General features: G+C 39.1%; 1 protein-coding gene across 28 annotated transcripts in view; it reads right to left on the bottom strand.

Moving 5' to 3' along the window:
- Positions 1 to 62: 62 nt before the first annotated feature.
- WNK1 (WNK lysine deficient protein kinase 1) overlaps positions 63 to 19,813 on the bottom strand; it is a 150,508-nt gene continuing 130,757 nt past the window's right edge. For 13 of the 28 annotated variants that reach the window (XM_025461695.3, XM_025461702.3, XM_025461698.3 and 10 more), the window contains 10 exons: positions 19,244 to 19,327; positions 18,546 to 18,606; positions 15,499 to 15,572; positions 12,890 to 13,551; positions 11,997 to 12,199; positions 10,047 to 10,241; positions 8,821 to 8,913; positions 6,523 to 6,564; positions 3,422 to 3,609; positions 63 to 3,039 (listed from right to left, as the gene is read on the bottom strand). In XM_025461695.3, coding sequence (XP_025317480.1) covers positions 2,722 to 3,039; positions 3,422 to 3,609; positions 6,523 to 6,564; positions 8,821 to 8,913; positions 10,047 to 10,241; positions 11,997 to 12,199; positions 12,890 to 13,551; positions 15,499 to 15,572; positions 18,546 to 18,606; positions 19,244 to 19,327 — 1,920 coding nt within the window. In that variant the 3' untranslated portion in view covers positions 63 to 2,721. Of the gene's footprint in view, positions 3,040 to 3,421; positions 3,610 to 4,229; positions 4,578 to 6,522; positions 6,565 to 8,820; positions 8,914 to 10,046; positions 10,242 to 11,996; positions 12,200 to 12,889; positions 13,552 to 15,498; positions 15,573 to 18,545; positions 18,607 to 19,243; positions 19,328 to 19,813 lie in introns of those variants that run through there. The other 15 variants (XM_025461714.3, XM_025461703.3, XM_025461704.3 and 12 more) reach the window with 6 other exon arrangements.

Here is a 19,813-nt window from a genome sequence, read left to right as displayed (position 1 = left end):
GAAAAAGGAAATTCTAATGAGATCATGAAAAAGGAAATTTTCTGGAAATGAAACCCCACAGCTCAACAAAAGCAAGTTTGGTTTATTTGAATGGTTTCATTAAATAAGTCTACAAAGGTAACAAACTGAAGCACAGAGCGCAATCTTACAAGAAGCGCAACACCCAGAGTTAGTGCAAAATGTACAATTAACGGCTGCTGAGAAACCCCCACGGTTTGAATTCAGTTTATTTGTTTTTTAAACAGTGTACATTGTTAAATAATGTAAGGAAAACATTTATAATCCAGAAAAGATTTTTGTAATGTGGAAAAAGATACTCAAAGTGTACTATTAACACAAAAATAATTTAAACAGTTCAGTAGCACTAGTTCATTCCTCTAGGCTTCAGTTACTTCATCCACAGGAGGGGAAAAAAAAATCAACAGTAAATAAAACCAGTTCTTATTTTTTGTGTGTAAGTGAAGAGATCTCAAAATTAAACCAAAATAACAAAAAATAATGTGCTGCATTTGGTTCCCTCGTTCCTCTGGTAGAAAGTATGGTTTCATTCATCTTAGGTCTGTTTCTCATTTACTTGGCACCTTCTTTGTTCTATCCTTACTCTTACCATCTCCCCAAGGATCTTAAGCAGAGAATAAATAAGTAAACAACCTTGTAGCAGGGCTTGGAACCCCTGTCCTTTTCATTTCTACTTTGCTAAACCTTCGGCTTTTGTTTGCATCTTTGGGACCTAGGTTAACTTACTAAAGAAAACTGGACCCACGAAGGAACAACAGCTTAGGACAGCCAACCAGGCTCCCCTTCTGGTGATTCCTGGGATGTGCCATTGAGGTGGGTAAGAGATTGGAAACGTGTTAATTTCCCAACTCAAGAGTCAAGAGAAGAAGCACCCAAAAAATCAGGTCCTAGCTTCTTTCTCCATCTTTGGAGATAATAGATATCCCAAACATAGCCAATTAGAGTATTTTCTGAAAGCTCTGAAAATAACAGAACTGCCCATTAGGACTAGGCATAGCACTAAATAATACTGGTTGGTTGCAGTTACTGAAGGGGAGTATTTATATCAGAATGTGAGAATATCAGTTGCAATTCTAGAAACAGGTGGCACAACAGATTTAAGATCCTGCAACCATGTGGACATCACAGAGGAAATGAGTAGGAATAAGCACTCTTTCTTAAAATGCTCAATTCAGATGTGGGTCCACTTTCCACAAAATACAGCACCCCAAGCTGAGAAATGCAGGATACATTTGCAACAAGAGGAAAGCAATCCAAAGTTCTTAGAGCAACTTTCTCCATCTGTGACTTTTCCAATCAACGTTTCCCAACTTAAAAACTAGCCCCCACCCCCTTCCCTTTATATTCAGCCATTTCCACTAGGTGTTGTCTGTCCAAACCTGGCTTGAGTAAGTAAGGCTCATGGCACCTGCAGGCCAGGCAGCACATATTTTCCTGACAAGTTTGTTCTCTCGTTCTTAGTCTTTCTTTTTCTTTCATTTATCACAACCACCCTTAATCTTTTAAATTGCTCAATTTTGTTACCACACCCCTCCTTACTGTTCCTGAAACAGAACTTTCTGCTTTCAACCACTGATGTCAACTTAACTTCTCACCCTGCTCATCTTACACCTGCTCTAGACAAAATTGAATGACTTAAAAAAAAAAAAATACTCTTTCAGTTTCCCTTTGGCATAATCCTCTGCTGGGGTCACATGGACCTAATATCCTTCCATACGCCCTCTGCTGATCTGGGGTCTGATGAGAAGTTGGTGCTAATGGCAGAAGCAGTAGAGTCCAAGGCACTAAAATATCCAGCCAGCAATACTGGGAGAACAGAAGTATTCAAGTACAGTAATTTATACAATCTTACATTCACATTTATTTATCTACTACAATGGAAATACAAAGGAAAAAGCTAAAGTGTCTCAATAAGTAAAGGACAGAGCTTGCTTTTTTTGCAACTTTTTAAACCTTTCATATCTTACTCTTAAAACTACTGTTGTCCAACAACATTTATATATCACAGTGTTTCCACATCAAAACTGATGGCAAAGTTACATGTCCGCAGGGGACTTAATTTTTTTCCTAATTGCTAATGCTGCAGTCAAAGCTGCTAATATCATTTGCTTAAAGCACTAATGACCTATCATAAGAAAGGGTTGAAACCTCAGTCCCCTGGTGTTTTTCCACTGGTTCTAAAGCAAAAAGAAAGAACCAAAGAAGAAACAGAAAAAAAGGGGGGAGGGGAAACAGGGTAGGAGAGACCCCAATAGTTTTTGTTTTTTTTGTCTTGTGGTTTAGATTCTTGAGGAAATAAGGGATTTGGGGTAGGTACCAAAATTAAGAGCTCCACCCACTTGAAAATACTGATGGGTTTGGTTTTACACTGAGCTCTCTCATAGTTTTCTGATAAATGATTCTCTTTTCTAGCCCTCACTATTGGGTGTAGAGAAATAGGAAAGCATGGTTTGAAGCTGCCCCATCACAAGAAAGCTGCTCTTTCCTTCTTGTTCCACTCCAATAAATGGTGAAGGGGAGGGAGAGTCTCAATTCTGAGGGCTCTAAGCGGTATTAAAAAACATTCCTTTCTGGCAAGAAATAACCAGTTAAATGCAGCACTAGTAGTTAGTATATAGGCTACTTTCCCATTCCCCCCCCTCCCACCCACCCCTCAGCATTCCATCTCCTGCCCCCAAATCTACTCAGTTAAAGTCTCTAGGTCTAAGTGGTCCGCAGGTTGGAACCTGGGGGGTTGCTGATGGATTTCTGCAAATTGCTGATGTTGAAATTCTGTAAGGAGGCAGTTCCCACAGGCTGGAACTGGCCAAGTGGCTGTGGTGCCGGGCCACCCGTCCCACTCCACTGAGTGCCAAAGGGGGGAGCTGGAAAACCGTACTGCTGTGGGGGGCACATAGACTTGGTGAAGTGACCTAGAGAGGTAGCTGATGCTGCAGAGATGGGGGCAGAACCACCCAGATTTGAGGTCATGGAGATGCACAGCTGACCAGGTGCGGAGAACTTTCTTGCCATTCCAGGGCCCTGAAAAGAAAACAGCTACATGTAAAGTTTGGTGTGGGTATAACTCAAAGGTGAAATGGGTGCTACTGAAATCTAATTCTAGAATCAGGGCTGTTCAAATCTTATGGAGTATAGTGAAACCCGAACCATACCTTTTTAAATATGTGTATGCAATTAAGGGTGGTGAAAGAAAAGGGGAGAAAAAAACGAGTTGACACCTAGGGATTCAAAAACAGAGTAACTGGATGATTTTGTTTTTTCTAAAAGTGTTTAAATTTATTAGCTACAGAAGGCTATGGCATGAAATGCTAAGCACTAGCTAGGCAGTTGATATCACCTCTGATTCAGATGTGTGCTAAGTGATACTCTGCTGGTCAGCAAATGACAAAAAGGGAAGACTTGCCTCATAATTCATGTGTCCTTTGCTTCCTCTTCTGCCTGAGAGATTCATGGCATCTCGGGCCCAATTGTCTACCAACTTGTGTAGGTCATCTGTGAATGTGCCCTTCCTGCTGGATGTCATGGCAGGAGGCTGAGCTGGGGCAGCTTGGCTGTTCACTGTTCCCCCGACAGTGTTTGTGCTGCTGGTCCCTAAAATTAGAGGAAGCAACAGAATACAACCATTAAAAGGAGTTTGAGTTAGAACTTCAGGAAGAGGGAAAACTTCACAGGATGACAAATGGCAAGCCACTGAATGAGGAGAGGATAAGCTGAGAAGGCATGCAAGAAAGGAAGGTCCCATAGGTTTGTTTAGCCATGTTTGGGCAGGGCAGGGTAATGAAAACAGATTCTCTTTAGGAGCTACGGATGACGCTAAATAACTCCGGATAATGGTAGGGCACAAAGTGGAGGGACCTCTTTCAGCCCATTCACATGGTATCAGAGTACTGAAACTTACTTTCAGTACCCTATTCCCAGCATCACGTTGATGAAGGAGGTGCGTTAAGGTTATTGAGGCTCTAGACTGCTGCAGAATGCAGGGTAAAAGAGGATTTCTAGAGCCCCGAGGCAGGATTAAAAGTAGGAGTGTTAAAGGGATACAAAGGTAGATGCTTGGCCCAGAAAAGATGGGGTTCTGAAACCATGTGGATATTGTGCCACAGTCTTTAGCCATTCTTTAACAGAAAGAGGTGACAGGAGAGAGAGCATGCTCTGTTCAAAACCTTTTTCACCTGGACCCATATACACAAATTTATAAACATAAACTTGGGAGGAATGGAAGCTTCAACCTCTCCCAATTGCCTATGAGTTAAGAACCAAGATTATTCCTGAGCAAGGTTCTCTGTCGTATGCCTGAATCACTCAACTCCAGGAAGACATGGTTTTCCTGAAGATGACCTCAGTTTCAACTGGTTCGTGGATTCTCACTAACACATCCCTCACCCCCCAAAGAGCAAGCACTTGCATGTGGAAGCAACAGGAACATTCAGCTGAGGTAGGAGAGCAAAAGGAAGGAGGAAGCTTTGAGGTTATGATGAAGGAATTCTATTTCTATGGTTTGATGAGAAAGGAAGAAGGGGTCTGTGTCCTGCCTGATTTCGGCTCTGCTGGAGGGCACACTGAAGATTATTCGAAGAGGCAAGTTTTAGGGAAGAGGGAAAGAAAAGTCATGATCTTGTTTTTCTTCCCTCACCCCCCACTTTCTTACCAGATCTCACATTTGCTGCAGAATAAATAAAAGCTTCTAAGATAAGTTGTCAGCCACTAGGCCTTCAGATATCTAAGTAATGCTTGGGGGCTAAATAAATGCATACATATTCCTGCTTTCCAGGTCCAAGCGGCACCAGAGCATAGCAGCATGCCCAAAGCAACTCTGCCATTTAAAAGCCCTTTATAATCCATTGCTGGTCTCATGTCAAGTTTAAACCCCACCGCCCTGGGAATGGCACACACAAGCATGTCTGTAGTAGAGTGAGCTAATTCTGAGGTGAAGCTGCAGAGTGAGGAAGGTCACATGCTTCTTACCCTCAAGGCAAGACATGGATCTACTACAGTGTATATTTAGCTCACTTTTTATGCCCACTGGAACCACGAGGGGTAGCTACTGCACATACAGCATAAAGGAAGAGTAAGTTCCCCTAAGGTATGGGAAACCAAAGTGGAAAAGGAGAAGAGCACAGGAAACAGCCTTCCTCGAAAAGCAAGAGAGACAGTGGTGGGGGAAGTACAGAGCAGGAAGCGCAAGCAATGAGTGTGGCAGTCATGATAGTGATAAAATCCAGAGAGCAAGCATATCACATGCATGAGGACTATTTTCCTGTTTGAATAATAATTGCTTGGTAAGCTTGATGATGAGTGAGACAATCAAAATGAAAACCGGAAACAATCACATGTGAGCAGAACTGTCAAAAGCCAAATACAAGAAGCTCAGTAGAGGCAAACACTGCTTATTCACAAAGAGCTCATGCTGGGAGTTACATCTCTCTAGTCTCCTGCTAGTCGCCTCTGATGCTGTGAGGCTCCTTTACAACCACATTTCATTTTTCATTTTAATCTGTCTTACACACTACTGGATTCTCAAGTAGGGTTTATACACCCAAGGCGGCAGGGGTCAATCACATAGTTAACCTTCTTACTCTGGCTTCTGCAAACAGACTTTCCCATTAAAGAAGGAAACAAACACACTCCTCTCTGACTGGAAATTAACGCCTGGAAAAAGGTGACTTGACTATGAAAGCTGGGAGAACGGATGGCACGTTTAGTCCACCTTAGTAGTAAATGGTTTAAGAACATTGCTTGTAAATGCAGATATTTCTGAGACTGCTGCTTGCCTTCCAGAGAGTTATACTGAATAATCTTGAGACCTTTCTGAGTTCTGCTGCAAAGCTCTAAGAGGTAGTGTTTTACTACCCCAAATCCATTTTTAAATTTTCTCCTGGCATAAGACATTTCCCTGACCCCACACCACCAGATCCTAGCCACAATACCTTACTCTGAGTCATACGTAGCTCATTGCCCAGTATCGCAAATACGTGTGTTTTCTGATTGGCCCTGTAGGGGGCCTGTTGGGCAGTTGGAACTATCTGTACATTAAGAAGCCACCAGACTAAGAACCCAAACTCTAGTAAGTAGTGTTTCTCTCTTCACCAACCTAGCAGACATCTCCCACTATGATGTGTGTATATGGACTTTTCTACATTTTGATCAGTGCTGATCTCCCAGCAGGTAGAACAGTGGCCGGCACGTATCTGTTGACTAAAGAACTCTCCTCAAGGAGCCAGGCATCCCCAATCTCTCTAAATATATCATGGGCATTATCAATCCATAATTGTCACAAAGCCAGGCTCACAGGGGGTCATCTTGTGAGAGAAGACTATGAGGTGATTTCTTAATCTGCCAGTAGTCAGCAATTAAGCATGTTGAAAAGTATCTTAGATAAGGGTGCAGAATTAGACAGATGGAAGTTGGGAATGAGGACGTTGTGAAGCTTCAGGGTTCCAAGAACTCATGGATAACAGGCTTTGCAATCAAGGACCAAAAGTAAGAGAAAGAAAAGATAATTACTACAGAGCTGGTTGCAAGGACAGACTTTTTTCACCATCTTCCCTGAAGCACAAAGAGAGAGCAACATGTTAAAGATAAAGAAACATCAGTGTAAAATACTTAGAATCTCCAAACAGCACACAAAGTCCCAGCAAGAGAAAGCAGAATGAGAGACAGACTGGTGGTACCCGGGAGCCGCTGCCATAGGTAAAGTTCTATGGGACATAGATCTTACTGGCTGTTAGCCTTCACATGGTTTTCTGATGGCTGACAGCTGAGCTTCCACATCCAATTCTTTGTATCTAAGAGTGCTTGGCACTGAGGTTCTGGGATGGGGGAGGAACTCCAACACAGTCTCTCAGGTCTTACTGCTTGAATTTCAAATACTCAAGCAGTCTTTCCACTGACCCCGTCCCACTTTCTATTTCTCCTGCTGGGTTGTTAAAAAGCACTTAATTAAATGCATTAGTAATTCTACTCCAGTAGACTGACAGGACCACTATTACAGTTTTGAGTATATTTAAATTGGCTAATATATTTCCAAATCCTAGATATACACACTAATCCCTTCCCCTCCAGAAAAATCCTTAAAAGTATGTGGAAAATAAGCAACTTTTAAACATAAATAAAGCATTAAGCCAAGCCGTGCTTCCAAACCGGAATCTATTTTGAGAGCACAGAATAACGCATCCAAAACTAGAAAGACCCCACGCCTGTTACGTATGTTTTCTCTTCCATATTTGCTTTAAATCTGCCTCTTGCAATTTGTTCACCAAGGCTTAAAAGATGTATAATCAAGTGCCTTCAACAGATCTAAGGCTTCTCTTTTTAGACCCAAAAGGAAGTAAGATTTAAGATCTCTAACATTTGATGTTACAAGTGTGCCACCACCTACCTTTAAGAGTATGTGAGAATTTAATTAATTAATTAATCTGAAGTGTAGTTCTCACATTACGCTTCACAAAAAAGCCTTGGTTCTTTTTCTTCCCTCTCAGACATCTCAGGCTATATGATATAGGCCTGACATGTTATATACCACTTTACAACACTTGTCTCCTACGTGTCTTTTCACTTTGCCAGCTGGACATAGAAATTAAATGCTTATTTAAGTGTCAAGGTGCTAATAACATATCTGGTCCAGCCTGGTCTAACCTGTAAAGTTATCAATCTCAGTACCCAAAAACCACACATGCTTTGGAAAACTGCCACACTGGATAACACCGTCCACCTCTTTTGTTTAAAAGTCCTGGGCTGGTGATATGTGAGGCCCAAGAACCTCTGGACCATACTCAGAAACAATGATGACTTTTGCACATGCATTTAAAAAGCACTTCAATAACCACATCAGAAGTTTGAGGCCTCAACAAAGAAGGTCTTTAACCGAACTCTAACAGGTTTTCTACCTGAGCCTTATTTTTGTTTTTTTGATTTTTTATTTCAATATACATTTATGGACCATCTACTATGTGGCAGGCAGGTACTGACTAATTAGAAGGAAATGATGTGTGCTTCCCAATGCTGCCCGTGTCTGTGCACACCATCTTACTTGATTTGTACAAGAGCCCTAGGAGATAGGCATCATCTTCATTTCACATATGGGAAAAACAGGCTGGGGAAGTTGGGTGATCTGCCATTGTACCTTACTTTTAAGAAGAGAGCAGAGAAATCCTAGATATTATGTTCAAAAAGACCATTTTCATTGGCAGGTGCTGGGCTTTGGTCCTTAAAAAAATTAATGCTTAATCAGAGTAACTATACTGAAACCCTTTTTGAACTACCGATTTTATGGAGTTAGAGGGTGAGGGGGGAAGTGAAAGGATCCAATGAAGAGACTCTAACATCATTTCAACTGATAGGCTTAACTGAGAAGAAAAATAATTTCAATCTACTCTGATAAAGAATAAAAAATAGGGTGTAATTCTCCCCTGCTGCCAGGATCAAAGTACATCAGTGGTCAAGACGCTCTCTGTCACTTCTAATGCCAGAGACAAGGGGGGCGTACGTGACTATGGACTTCAGTCTTCATTTATTCCAAATGGCCCAGCAGTCTCTATAGCATAGCCATCTTTTCTACTCTCTGTCACGGATCTATGAAGAAGCACTTCTACCAGAAAATTATTTTGAAGTTTATGGAAACCTAATTATTATCTCTATATTTTTTATCATAATTAACAAAGAGACCCAAACTTCTGAGGTTAATAGTTCAGCCAAGCCACTGAGTAGATGATATACAAAGAGACAATGAAAATGGACTGCATGAAACATCAGATCCAAGCAGCAGAAAAACAAGGACAAGGAAGGAGTAAAGGTGTTACACACAAAGAGCCAAGCAGGGCGTACTCAGAAATCGGGTCCTCCTGCCACCAGGTTTGAATGTCACCTGCTCAGATGCACAGTTAAACTTCGCACAGCCTGTGAGAGGGGAAAAACAGGGAAGAACAGAGAGAGAAGAGACAGAACACAACTACAAGATGTTAGAAACTTGAGGCTGGAGTGGTGAAATGCGCTAAGATGGCACACAGAAGAACAAGCTTCCAGGAAAAGGTTAGATATCTAGGCCAGGAAATATCAGGTCTCAATTCCCACCCTCTGCCAAATGCTGAAGCTCTTCCCAGTGGGAATAATGCCAGCTAGCTTACGGTCCTAGTGAATAAGTACACTCCTCTTATGAAGAGACAGTCTCATCTTTATTTTGTTAAAATTATTTTTATTTTTATTTTTTTTTAAGATTTTATTTGTTTATTCAGGAGGGACACAAGAGAGAGAGAGGCAGAGAGAGAAGCAGGCTCCATGCAGGTAGCCTGACGTGGGACTCGATCCCGGGGCTCCAGGGTCACACCCTGGGCTGAAGGTGGCGCTATTATCGTTGAACCACCCATGCTGCCCTGATCTCCTCTTTAATTTCCGTGATATTGTGGCAAAAGCACCTATGCGAGTTACCTGTAACTTCTCTTACTCTTTTCCACCCAGATGATACCTAAGTCCTTCCAGTTCTCGTTCTACTATTGCTAGCAGCTCTTTCCTCGACAGGAAAGTTCTGAATGATCATTAGTAAATAAAACTATATTTAGGAAGTAGATTACAGATACTTGTACGGCTATTTATCTTAGTATGCTACTCCCATACTTAAAAGTTTAAAAAATCTGCACTGGCTAAGCAAATGTATTAGCTCTTCAGAAACTGCTACAACTCCTTCAATTTTGGTTCAGGAAATTTCAGTCTAGTATTAAAGCATATGTTCCAATCCCAAATGAGTTATTAATTTGATTAAAGTCCTCACATAAGTCACAAATGCAACTTTTTGCTGTAATCCTTTGAAAAAGGCAATTTCATCTGATAGAAGCAATGAGCTCACCTAATCTAATCATTGCCCAACTGCCCCTTCCAGCTCAGAATCTGTAGGTATACAACAGATAGGTTGTGTTCTGGCCAGCTGGTTTTCCAACTGACCTTAACAACAGGTTACTCTTCAGGCTTTTGTGGCAGGTATGACAGCTTCTCCGTTTTAATGTTTTTAGAAGATGATGGTTGCTTTGATTGCCTACCTTGACCTGGAGCAGAAAGGCTTGGGACTGAAATGGCACCATCACTGGTAAAGGCTGAGTAGAGGTTGTCACTGGAGGGAGATGGCTTAAGGGGCTGTAACAGCTGATTTGGCCCAGTCTCAGGGATGTTGCCAGGAGGGTGGAGGGTCTGCTGAGCGTGCAAAACTGAAGCAGCACTCTGACCAGACAGGTTACCTGTCAAAAGATAAAGCGGCATGAAGAAACATGTACAGCTTTCCCAACACCCTAAATGGCACTATTCTTATTCCTATAATGTGTCCCATTAAGTGACTAATCACAGGTCAGAAGCTATAAATGATGAAAGAACAAAAAGCCTCCCTCATGGGAGGGGAAGTGAGAGAATCAACAGGCAATAGGGCTACAGATAGCTTTAGATATCCGAGATGGTACCCAAGTGTCATCTGGATAGAACATGAAGAGGGTATGACCGAATTCCACAATCGCTTTCCTAAACCCTATTATAAAACACTGAGTCAGAGCACAACATCAATAGGCTTGATGGGCAGTCTCTGCTTAGTCTTTATTCTTAGCATGTGTCAGATCAAGTAAAAAGTGGTGTCAAAACAGACACAAGTGACTACAGAGTAATGCAAATTTAAAATTTGTGGCAGGTGGCTTTTATTTTCTAATCAATTGTCTTTAAATTGACAAACGTGTCTGTTTCCTACTAACTGGTGGAATAGAAGGCCACTCAAAAAGTCAAAATTGGGGTCAGGATCTAAATTAGCTGATATCCCTTATAATCACATTTCCACTACTGAATTGGTTCTAATGTGCTAGAGAAAAAGTCTGGGTTTCTGAAAGCTTCCAGAGAATGGAAAGCTGCTATGAAATTTGAACTGTTTTCCAACATATTTATATTAGATCTGGAGAGCAAATATGGGTAACAAGCTTATTTCAGTTATTTTTTTTTTTTTACTTTTCAACTTTTTTTAAAAAAAGATTTTATTTATTCATGAGAGATACAGAAGAGAGAGAGAGAGGCAGAGGGAGAAGCAGACTCCATGCAGGGAGCCCAATGTAGGACTCGATCCCAGGACCCCAGGATCATGCCCTGAGCCAAAGGCAGATGCTCAACCCCTGAGCTACCCAGGTGTCCCTACTTTTCAACTAATTATCTGTTAACATCGCAATTTCACCAAAGGGTAAAAATTCTATCACAATTAAAATAGACAAACTATAGTTCATTATAAGATATTGTGATTTAACTATTTTTTTTATTACACCACAAACAAGTTTTTTCTTTCTTTCTTTTTTTTTTTTTTAAAGAATTTATTTATTTATTCATAGAGACGGGGGGCGAGGTGGGGGGGGAGAGGGGCAGAGGCACAGGCAGAGGGAGAAGCAGGCTCCATGCAGGGAGCCCGATGTGGGACTCGATCCAGGGTCCCCAGGATCAAATCCCGGGCTGCAGGCGGCACTAAACCGCTGCGCCACTGGGGCTCCCCGTTTTTTTATTTCAATACAGAAATAAAAACTTGAATCAAGAAAATTACTACCTGTGACATATATGAAATTTACATTCCTCCTAGCTGCAATTATGAATAATTCATGCATTGAAAAGAAAAATCTACCTGAACTTTACTAAAATAGAGTACAGTTGCTTATGAGTTTGGTGAAATGTGAATTATATGAGTAACCAGGCATTGCTACATTGTTTATCCTTTAGAACAACTGTAAGTGGCTACCAGTAGAGAGTCATATGGATCACAATGGAATAAGGCATTGTACTCACCCAGTCTACTTTCATAGACTCAACAAAAGAGATACTATAAACATAGGGAGTAGAAAAGTCAAGGAAGCAAGAATATTAGGAAAGTCAAACTCCTTTAAATTTAACAAAACCAACAAATGTTCATATGTTACATATAGAGTTGGAGACAGAAAAAGATGGGACAGCCAAAGCTGACCTGGACCATGGCTTTTTACCTGAAAGCTGGGGACTTTTATTCCCCAAGGAACTGCTGCGACTAGACTTGCTGCCTTTGCTTTTAGTGGGTCGCCTTCTTCTCCCTGAAAGGGGGGCAGCTGGGGGGATAATGACAGCAGGGGGAACCTTTCCCAGTTTGGTATACAAAGATTCAATTTCATGCTTCTGGCGACTCTGCAGGTCTTGAATCTCTTTAAGATGTCTATGAAAGATAACCAAACATAGTTCAAAAACATTATGTTTTTGTTCAACATTGTTCAACATTTGTTCAATTGTTCAATTTGTTCAACAACATTTTTGTTCAAATGAGATTTAATAACATATTCTTTAACCTCCATTCAAGTATTTACTTATTTATTTTTCCCCCAATATACTTAACCCAATTTCTACTATCTTGAAATTCTAGTTTGTCATCTCATATTGCTGGCCTCCATTACCCAAGCCAAATTCCAATCAGCTCCTAACCAACAACAGATAGTTGATGATGTGTGAGGAGAAAAGGTTTCCTGACTTTTGAGACTACACACAGGAGTACTGAATTTGCTACTCTGATCCAGTTTATTAACTATGATCTATAAAACCTGCCCACATAATCTACATCCCAGTGCCATTACTGGATTCATTTGGTAGACTAGTAAGTAGATTAATAATGATAAAGAGTACTATTAACAAAAACAACCATATAATAACAAAAGGTAAAGAAGTAGAAATGCTATGGGTCCTTATAAGAGACCTAATGAGAACATTCAGATAACTAGCTTTTGCCTACCACTCTCTCTTGAAAAGAAATGAGGTATAAGCATTTTGCATTGAAAAAACACTATCTAGGCACCAGTAGCTAGATCTTAATACAGTTCTGCCATTATTCTTTCATAGAAGAAAATATACTTACTTTTCTCGTAGTCTTCGCAGCTCTAATTTTAAATCTTCATCTTCAATATCTGACTCATTGTCACTACTCATGTAAGAGGAGTTGAATGAATTACTAAGGCTTTGACTTAGATTCTGGATAGGCAGGCTCTTTGAGCTCAGCTGATGGGGGGAGTGTGGACTACCTGAACCATCATCCACATCCCTGCTCAGGAAGGCAGCCTCCAGGTCAGAAGATGGTCCGTTCAGATGTGAAGGCTCTGACAGTTCAGGCTTTTCTTTCTTTGGTATCACAGCTGGAAGAACACCTTGTTCCAAATCCATAAAAGGAGGAGACGCTATTGGTCCCTCTTTCTTTGCCTCAATGAGCTTGTCTTCAGTTCTTGACACAGAGAAACGACCTACTTTGTTTGCTGTAGTTGTCACCTGAAAACGTCCAACCTTGGTAGGCTGCCCAGTTTCTGACTTTGCTTCTGAGGCAGGAGTTTTGTGGGCACTATCTGGCATATCTGATGAGATGCCAGGGATGGTTATCCCATTAGGCTCTGTCTTCACCAGGGTACTTTCTGGACTACTACTTGATAGCACTGAGGACTCTGAAGTGCTGGATTCAAAATGAACAGACTTTCCATCTTCTAACTTATTTTTACCCTCCTTTTGAACATCATCCATTGCAACTGAAACCTGACAGAAAGAAACCAAAGTGAGATTAAAAAACAAAGTCCCTAATAATCAATTTTTAAAATGGACCCCTCTCAAAAAATTGAGGGGGGGCCTGGCTGGCTCAGTCAGTAGAGCGTGTGACTGTTGATCTCAGGATTGTGAGTTTGAGCTCCGCACTGGATGTAGAGATTACTAACAAAATCTTTTTAAAAAGTGCATTACTTTGTTTCCCAGTGAATAGGCTGAGTATGTCTTTACTTAAGTCCCTCTATTTTCACTGTGAAAATAAATGGAATACCATTATAGAGAAAAATATATCTGTACTGAGATGTACACATTAGATACATAGATTCTCAGTGGCTGGCAAAGCTTACTAAGTAAATAATTGCTTTCATATCTCATGTTATACACAGGACTTAGATTTATGTCTTTGTGGAAATATAATTAACAAGGAATGGAATCTTTTTTTTTTTTTTAAAGATTTTATTTATTTATTCATGAGAGACACACGCAGAGAGAGGCAGAGACACAGGCAGAGGGAGAAGCAGGCTCCATGCAGGGAGCCCGACATGGGACTCGATCCCGGGTCTCTAGGATCATGCACTGGGCTGAAGGCAGTGCTAAACTGCTGAGCCACCCGGGCTGCCCTAAGGAATGGAATCTTGAAGGTTGCTTGTGAATATAAAAACTACAAAGATTAAATCCAGTAATGTTAAATGCCAGCTAAGCTTCAAGAATCAACAAAACTAAATGGGACTATGAGGATCCACATCCTTATTCTAATTTGCCCATGTGTTATAAACTCAGCTCAGCTACAAACTCTCAGAACCTCAGTTTACAAACATCACCTACCAACCCCAACTCCCAATGGTATCCTGAGAATAACTGGAAAGCAATTCTAAAAAGCAGTAAAAAAAAAACAAAAACAAAAGAAAGAAGAAAGAAAGAAAGAAAGAAGAAAGAAAGAAAGAAAGAAAGAAAGAAAGAAAGAAAGAAAGAAAGAAAGGAAGGAAGGAAGGAAGGAAGGAAGGAAGGAAGGAAGGAAGGAAGGAAGGAAGGAAGGAAGGAGAGAGAAAGAAAGAAAGAAAGAAAGAAAGAAAGAAAGAAAGAAAGAAAGAAAGAAGAAGAAAGAAAGAAAGAAAGAAAGAAAGAAAGAAAGAAAGAAAGAAAGAAAGAAAGAAGAAAGAAAGAAAGAAAGAAAGAAAGAAAGAAAGAAAGAAAGAAAGAAAGAAAGAAAGAAAGAGAAAAATTCACTGGTTGGATCAGCTGGGAAAATATAATGATATGGTATCACACTTGATGCTCAGTAAGTAGTTTCACTTCAGAAATTAATCCTAAAAAATTATCCTAAACACGCAAAGTATTTGTACATACAAAAATGTTTCCTGTTACTTTACTATGTTGGAAAAATTAGAAACAATGTAATGACTAACAATAGGAGAATGAGTTAGGTAAATAAAAAAGACGGGGCGGGGGAGCCACAAAATATCATTCAAAGAAGCAGCAGGGTCAACTGTAGATACACCCATGGCATAGAAAAATCAATGGAAGGGAACACAACCCTATAAAGTAATCCTGGATGGGGAAGGGAGGTGGTGGGGATGGGCAGATAGTTCATTGTTTCTCTACTAAGTATTCTATATTTTCTTTGAGATGTGTTATTATTATTTTTTAAAGTTTACTTATCTACTTATTTTTAGTAATTTCTTTGTCCAAAGTGGGGCTCGAACTCATGACCCCAAGACTAAGGCACATGCTCTTCCGACTGAGCCAGCCAGGCACCGCAGCATGTTTTTTTTTTTTTTTTTTTTTGCATGTATTATTTTTAAGAGGGGAAAATGACAAAGAGCTATAAAAAAGAAATATATCATTAAATTGGCAATTACGTCCCAAAGGTAAGTAATAATTTTATTATATACCTATTCACCCCAAAGAGGAATTCACGGCAAGGAAAAGTGGTTGTCTTACCTGAAATCTTCCCATCTTAAAAACACCAGTTCCCGAACTAGTCGCTAGGACAGGACCTTCTGTGATCTGAGAAACTGAAGTAAGTACATGGAGGAGAAAAATAACTTAAATTAGCATTTCTGTTTAGCTAGCTTCTTTTCCCTTTGGCCAGAAATACAGCAAAATAAAACTATGTGTCAGGTGAGGAAAACTGTTCAAGGCAGGGAAAATTTCCTTACCTCCTCTTCCCCTTAAGTTTTGTCCAACAATGGAAAAGTTATTATTATTTACTTTCCTACTAGATATCTCTAGTCTGAAAAATTATATTGTTTGTGAAACACTGTCAAAATCTGAAAATTAACCCTTTACTTTTCCTTATACACATGTACAGCTGATATGGTATTATTTGGAGGAATAAAACAGCTTCACAGCTTAACTACAACCTAAAAGAGATACTACAAAAACTATGGTTAACAGGCAGTAAGAATTCAATTACTCATTCTTTAACTCAAAGATAGCTATAAATAAATGAAGAGAAAGGATGAGATTTTACCAAGGACATTAAAGACCCATTTTTTTGTTTTTTAAAGATTCTATTCATTTGACAGAGAGAGAGAGAGAGAGAGAGAGAGAGAGAGAGAGAATGCACCCCTACATGTGCAGAGGGAGCTGAAGGCAGAGGGAGAAGCAGGCTCCATGAGGAGCAGGGAGCCTGATGCAGAGCTTTGATCCCAGGATCATGACCTGAGCCAAAGGTAGACCTTCAACTGACTGAGTCACCCAGGGGCCCTAAAGACCCATTTTAAAATGAAAATCAACTATGATAAATTGGTTTAGGCAATACTTAGGCAAAATCCTAAAACAGCAAGTACAGGTATCAGAATCACTGTTAAGTAGTTTTGAGCAACTTTAAAGCCACCTAGGTCCCCCTCTCTAGGGACAATCATTTGTTTGAAGTTTTTTTTTCTGGAGATAATGTAGAACTATACCAGCATTTTCTTTATTTTGCAAAACTAATAAGTTGTGTTTTATATAAATACATATATAATATATATATGTATATATATAAAACACTGGTTTTGATTTTTTTAAAGATTTTATTTGAGATAGAGTGTGAGCGAGTGAGCGAGAGCACAAGCAAGGGGGAGGGGCAGAGGGAGAGGGAGAAGCAGGCTCTCCACAGAGCAGGGAGCCCGATGTGGGGCTTGATCCCAGGACCCCAGGATCATGCTCTGAGCTGAAGGCAGGTGCCTAACTGAGCCACCCAGGTGTCCCTGATTTTGATATTTTAACCATATATCTTAGAGAACATTCCATATCGATGTCTCATTCTTTTTAATGGCTGCACAGTATTTTATGTTTGTCTGTATACTATATGTATGCAAAGGTAATGTAATTTAAGCAGACTTCTGCTGATGGACATTCAAGTTTTTTAGAACTGGCTATTATAAAAGTGCTTTAAATATTTTCTTACAGATCTGTGTAATAAATACCTAAGAGTGGACATGCTAAACCATACCCATTTAAAATTCTGATAGATATTACTAAATCGATCTCCAAGGAGGTTGTATCAAGTCACCAGTGGCTATTAAACTTCTTAATTTACCAGTAAGAGGTAAGAAATGTTATCACTTAGTAGTCTTTTTTGTGATATGAATACACCCCTCTAACCCAGTTTTTTTTATTATCTTTGGCATTTTTTTTTCCATGCAGAAAACTCATTAATGTCTATGTTGCTTTGGGGCTACAGTAGGAGATTTGAGTAATGGTGACAGACTATATGGCCCGCAAAGCCTGTAATGTATACTTTCTGGCCTTTTACAGAAAGTTTGTTGACCCTGCTTTCTACAGAAAAAGAAGAAGAAAAGGATTCCTTTTATGTTTTGTTACAGTACTATCTTTAGTATCATTTTCTATCTTTGGGCCATTTGGAATTTATTTTGGTTGAGGTTGGTGATCTATCTTTGCTTTTTTCCAGATGGCTGTCTAGTTGTCACAAAGCATTTACTGAAATATCCCAGCATTTTCTCACTGATTTGCAAGCCCATCTTTTTCATATTCTACATTCTCTTATAGTTTGTCCATTTCTAGACTTTCCTGGTCCACTAATTTTCAAGTCACCCCTTTAAGAGAGAGCTTTGAAGTAAAATTTAGAATTTAATGAAGAGAGAAAGCTGAGCATTCCAGGTAATCTTATTAATAGTTACACAGGGGAAACTATATCTATGTAGGTGGTAGTGAGGAGAATGGATAAACTATAAAGAGGAAATGTATTAAGCAAGTGCTCTAACAAAATCACGTTGAGTAAGTACAGCTCACATTGAATTATATCCACCTTTGAACATAAATGGTTCTAAGGGAAAAGCTAACAGAAAATAAACGCTTTAAATTTCCTAGCTTTTGGGGGACCAGTGATGTGGTGAAAAGAGATTCACAACAAAACTTTAGAAAAGAAGTACTTAATGTGAACTTATGACCACATGCATGCTCATAAAAGTTCTCATTGTTGGTATGGATTATTTTTACAAAATTAAGTTGGAAATATACCTTTCTCAGGAGACTATATGTATGATCATGCCAATTCTTTTTTAACACAATTCTAAAGACTCTAGAAATAGATAAAAGTGTTTTTAAACTGATTAAAATCTTATATTTGTATTTCTACCATTCATGCTATTCAAGATTATCTAGTGTCACAAAATCCAAGAAGTTAAGGTAAAATTTTTTGTAAGTATGCCTGAATTTCCTTATCTCTTTTAGTCAAGTATCTGACCCAGCTAATAACAAAGGGTCTTATTCTGAGAATCGACCCTTTGCATGCCCCTCTTGCAAAAAAACAAAACAAAAAACCCAAAACAACAAACAAAACATAAAAGATTTATTAATTTGCTAATATGACATGTTCTAGATACTAGTATTGATGCTCCTCAATCATGAAATACATAAAAATGTTCCTTAGAACGGTCTCAAATACACCTACATTCTTAAGAAAGTCTTTCAAATAGTAACCTCTATATCAATTATGGAGAGGACTTGAAATGATAACATAAAAGAAGGATGCTTCTCACCATCCTTCTGAGGCTGTGCTCCTGCTTCTGTGACTGCTGTTGGAGCCACCACGGACACAGGCTGCAAAACACATACGCAAAGATACCACAAAATCTTTAGCTTCAGTTACTTTTAAAGTTTTGCCATGCTGCCTTCTCTCTTTTGCCCTTATAATGGCCAAATAAATGCAGTATATACATATGTGAAGAAACACTTATGTCCATAAGAGTTTTCTATTTTTTTCAGCATAAAAATAAGTCTGATGTAAAAAAGATTTTTAAAAGGAAGAAATTCTGAGCTGTTTCTATATTGCTTTCTTTACTTTCCTCATGGGATACTTGGATATTCATAGAAATAGAGTTTTAATCAGAACACTATTGTGTGACAAACTTAAAAGGAAGAAGTTAAAACTTTTAAAATATAGCTTCCTCCAAAGCATAAATGCAAAATCCATAGGATTAATCTATGGTATAATTCTATGGTAAAACAAGAAAAGTATCTTTCAAAAAAATAAAAATAATCTTTTCCACAATTACACCAAGGGGTCAGTTGTTAATCTTACATTATTCATGTGCCTTATTTCTGCTTGCTGGGACAAGCAAAGATTGAATTAATACTTTTAACTCTGTAGGTGTTAAACATATTAATAGGTTACAGTATGCTCTGAGAATATAGATTAGAATTATTGAAAGACATCATCAAGATTTTCAAAACTTACACCAATTGTAGATGTCACCGCAATAGTCTCTGGACTAAGTGTTCTTCTCAACTGAGCATCAAGATCTTCCAGAGGTTGCTGGGACTGAACGAAAATAAGTACAATAAGGAGAGGTCTTTGGCATAGTCAGAGCCACTATATATAGCTAATCTATACAGAATACTGTTTGGTGCTTTAGGTTAACACAACATAACATCTATTCACTGAGTATAAAACTCAATACACTAAATTTACATTGCCTGAATGATTTCTGTCAATTTCCCAAACCTTGGAGAAATTTAGTTACATTAATGTTTTTATAGTTTTGAAGTCTTCTTACCTTCTATGTTTGATGTCACTTGAAGTGATAGAAAAGTTTCTATTTGTCCTCTCTTTAAAAAATTCTGTCCTCTGTTCTCTCTTTAAAACATTCTGATAACTGTATCAAGATCTACCAGATTATTGTATCACATGTTCCCTCTTTTCCTTTTTAGTTTAGGTCCGTCTGACAACTTGACCTTATGAATTGCATTAATACATCCTGTCACTATCAAGGGATATTACTCTTTTCTTTAGGTCTTAATAATCTAT

This window comes from Canis lupus, chromosome 27 (assembly GCF_003254725.2).
Source record: "Canis lupus dingo isolate Sandy chromosome 27, ASM325472v2, whole genome shotgun sequence".
Lineage (NCBI taxonomy): Eukaryota > Metazoa > Chordata > Mammalia > Carnivora > Canidae > Canis > Canis lupus.
Note: the sequence above shows the minus strand (reverse complement) of the source record. Positions and strands in the feature narration are given on the sequence as shown.